General features: G+C 34.2%; 1 protein-coding gene across 1 annotated transcript; it reads right to left on the bottom strand.

Moving 5' to 3' along the window:
* Positions 1 to 919: 919 nt before the first annotated feature.
* Positions 920 to 1861, bottom strand: or70a15 (odorant receptor, family 70, subfamily A, member 15). Its single transcript, NM_001128405.1, is given in 1 exon segment — positions 920 to 1861. A coding segment is annotated over 1 exon segment (942 nt).
* Positions 1862 to 2647: the final 786 nt, after the last annotated feature.

Below are 2647 nucleotides of genomic sequence, written 5' to 3'. Positions count from 1 at the left end.
TATTATCTTCTGGTGATGTCCTCCAATGTGTCAATGTCACATAGCATTTCCATTCCTCCCTCGGTTATATGATGTTTTGTGCATCAATGACTCTCATCTGCTTAATTTGCAATTTTATTTACTATTACTTTATTTTTATGCTTCCTTTTGCACATTTCGTTGACTGTACATTGCATTGCAACTACATGCCAACTAATTCTTATTAGTGAAAACCAACAGACATTAACCCCAACTTACATTAATCCTAACCTCAAACTTACAGTCTTCAATGAGTATTAGTTGGCTCGTAGTTAAATTCCAATGTAACATCTCCCAAATTTGTTAATGGGACCATCAAAATAAAAATAATAACCTTTATCCTATTGTGAATTTTGAAGACACTGATTACATTAATGTTGTCAGTATTCTAAATATGTTTATAGATTTTTTTTTGTGAAACTTCTACATAGACAAAACACATAAAGCAAAGCATTTAGCAGAAGCAAAGCATATAATTTGCAAATTCCTGGCCCAGTTGGAACTTGAACCTGCTGAAGAACTGAGCCGCCATGCAACCCCAAATTTGATCAGGAAGTGATTACAGAAGGATGCACTGGGAAAAATGCAGGCAGTGTTATGCTCTAGACAAAATATTCATTGACATCATCCTTTTATTATTAAAGAATAGAGCTCTATTTTAAAGTATAACAGAATATTAAAGTTTAAAAAGCATTAAACTATCTGACTCTTACCTGTTGTCAATGTTTCAAATTGACAAGCACATGAAAATGATTATGTAAAATATAATTTTTATTAAGCAACCAAATGGACATTATAATCAAAATAATTAAAACCACAGTGGAAGGTGTACAAAGTACATATACTGTAAAAATGTTCAGCTTATATTTTGAAGTTTTTTTTGAAGCACGCTTATAGTAAGTCACAATTTGTCAACTGCATTTTTCCACCAGCGTTTAACAATTATTTGTCTTATCTCTTTGGTTTGTAAGCCATACACAATAGGATTTAGCCCTGGCGGTACGATATGAAACATTATACTAGCTAGTTTCCTGTTTTCAGAATACTCAGGAAAACGATGGAAAAAAATCATGATGGCACAAGAAACAAACATTATTAAATATACAGCTATGTGACTGCTACATGTTTTGATGGCTTTGCTGTTGAGTGCTTTGCTTTTACTGATTATACAAGCAGTAACAATCCTAGCATATGCTATAACCATCAATGCTACTGATATTATGAGGGCTGCCACAGAATAAACTATTCCAAAAATGTTATTAATGGCAACATTTTCACATGACAACTTGTAAAGTGAGGCGTTGTCACAGAAAGGGTTTTCGATTTTAGATCTGCAGCGAGACAACCGTACAGTGAGACCTATCATAACTGCCACCACAATTATCGGTAGTGTCCAGGCCGTTGCTGACAATTTAACCACCATTTTATCTGTCATTACAGCTGTGTACAGTAATGGATTGCATATAGCCACTTGTCTGTCATAGGCCATGGTTACTAGGGCAGTGTGGCTTGCTGTTGTAAATATGTGCACAAAATATGCTTGAACAACACACTCGACATATGTCATAGAGCGCTCCGAGGTCTGCTTAAAAATGTCACAAATTAAACGCGGCAAAATGACAGTGGTGCCTATTATATCATTCACTGGCAGATTACAGAAGAGAAAATGCATAGGATGATGTAGCTTCTTCTCAGTTGCAATCAAAATTATTAGTCCAATGTTACATCCCATAGCAAAGATATAAAACAAGAAAAGCAGGATAAAAATAGGATAGGAAGATGGATATGTAACTTTTAATCCCTCCACGAGGAGAAAGTCATTTGTGAATGTCAGGTTGTCCATTAGTTGCTCTATGTAAAATCTGTAAACAGTAACAACAAGACACTTCAAACAGTCAATAATAAAAACACATAGAAAAATGGTATTGCATTATTAGGAATATACATAGATTATTTCGAGAAGTATTTGTGTTCTATGCAGTTTAAACCCAGCCTAAATATTTCTTATGTATGTCAATTCTGATTACATTTTCTGATTACGTCTGCCATAGTTTCATTTAAATTAAAAATACGATGCATATTGGTAAATAAAAAAATATATTTATTATAAATCATAAGTTAAACCTATGAATGTTGGTTGTTACTGTAATTACCTGTGGAAAAATTATCCACTGGCTCTTCTTCGAAGAAATCTTTGCCTGCTCTTTCCTTTTATTATATGAGTGTTTGCTGTGCTGTCATCACCCAAGAGGGGTTACTAACACACTTATGTCATACATCACTATGAGTTTTTTCTTCAAATATCCTGCACTAAATGTGTCACAATGAAAGTAGTTCATTCTAAATGACTCAGTAATAGCATTCGGACAAAATTCAGTATCGCATCAAAGTGTGAAGGAATAAATTATGACATCATGATTCAGATAGTGGAGGCCTATCTGCAAGTTGTGTGGCTTCTACTTATGATTTTTCTGTTCCAGGAGGTTTATCAGAAGCAAGAAGAAATGCTATACCTGGCTGCTTTGTAAAAAGTGTCATAGAAAACAAGTGTGATAACATTATAGCTGTTTAATCACATTCCTCCCCAGGAGGAGGGAAACTTCAATGCTATGTGGAAAATTCCACTATG

This window comes from Danio rerio, chromosome 21 (assembly GCF_052040795.2).
Source record: "Danio rerio strain M-AB ecotype USA chromosome 21, GRCz13ab, whole genome shotgun sequence".
Lineage (NCBI taxonomy): Eukaryota > Metazoa > Chordata > Actinopteri > Cypriniformes > Danionidae > Danio > Danio rerio.
Note: the sequence above shows the minus strand (reverse complement) of the source record. Positions and strands in the feature narration are given on the sequence as shown.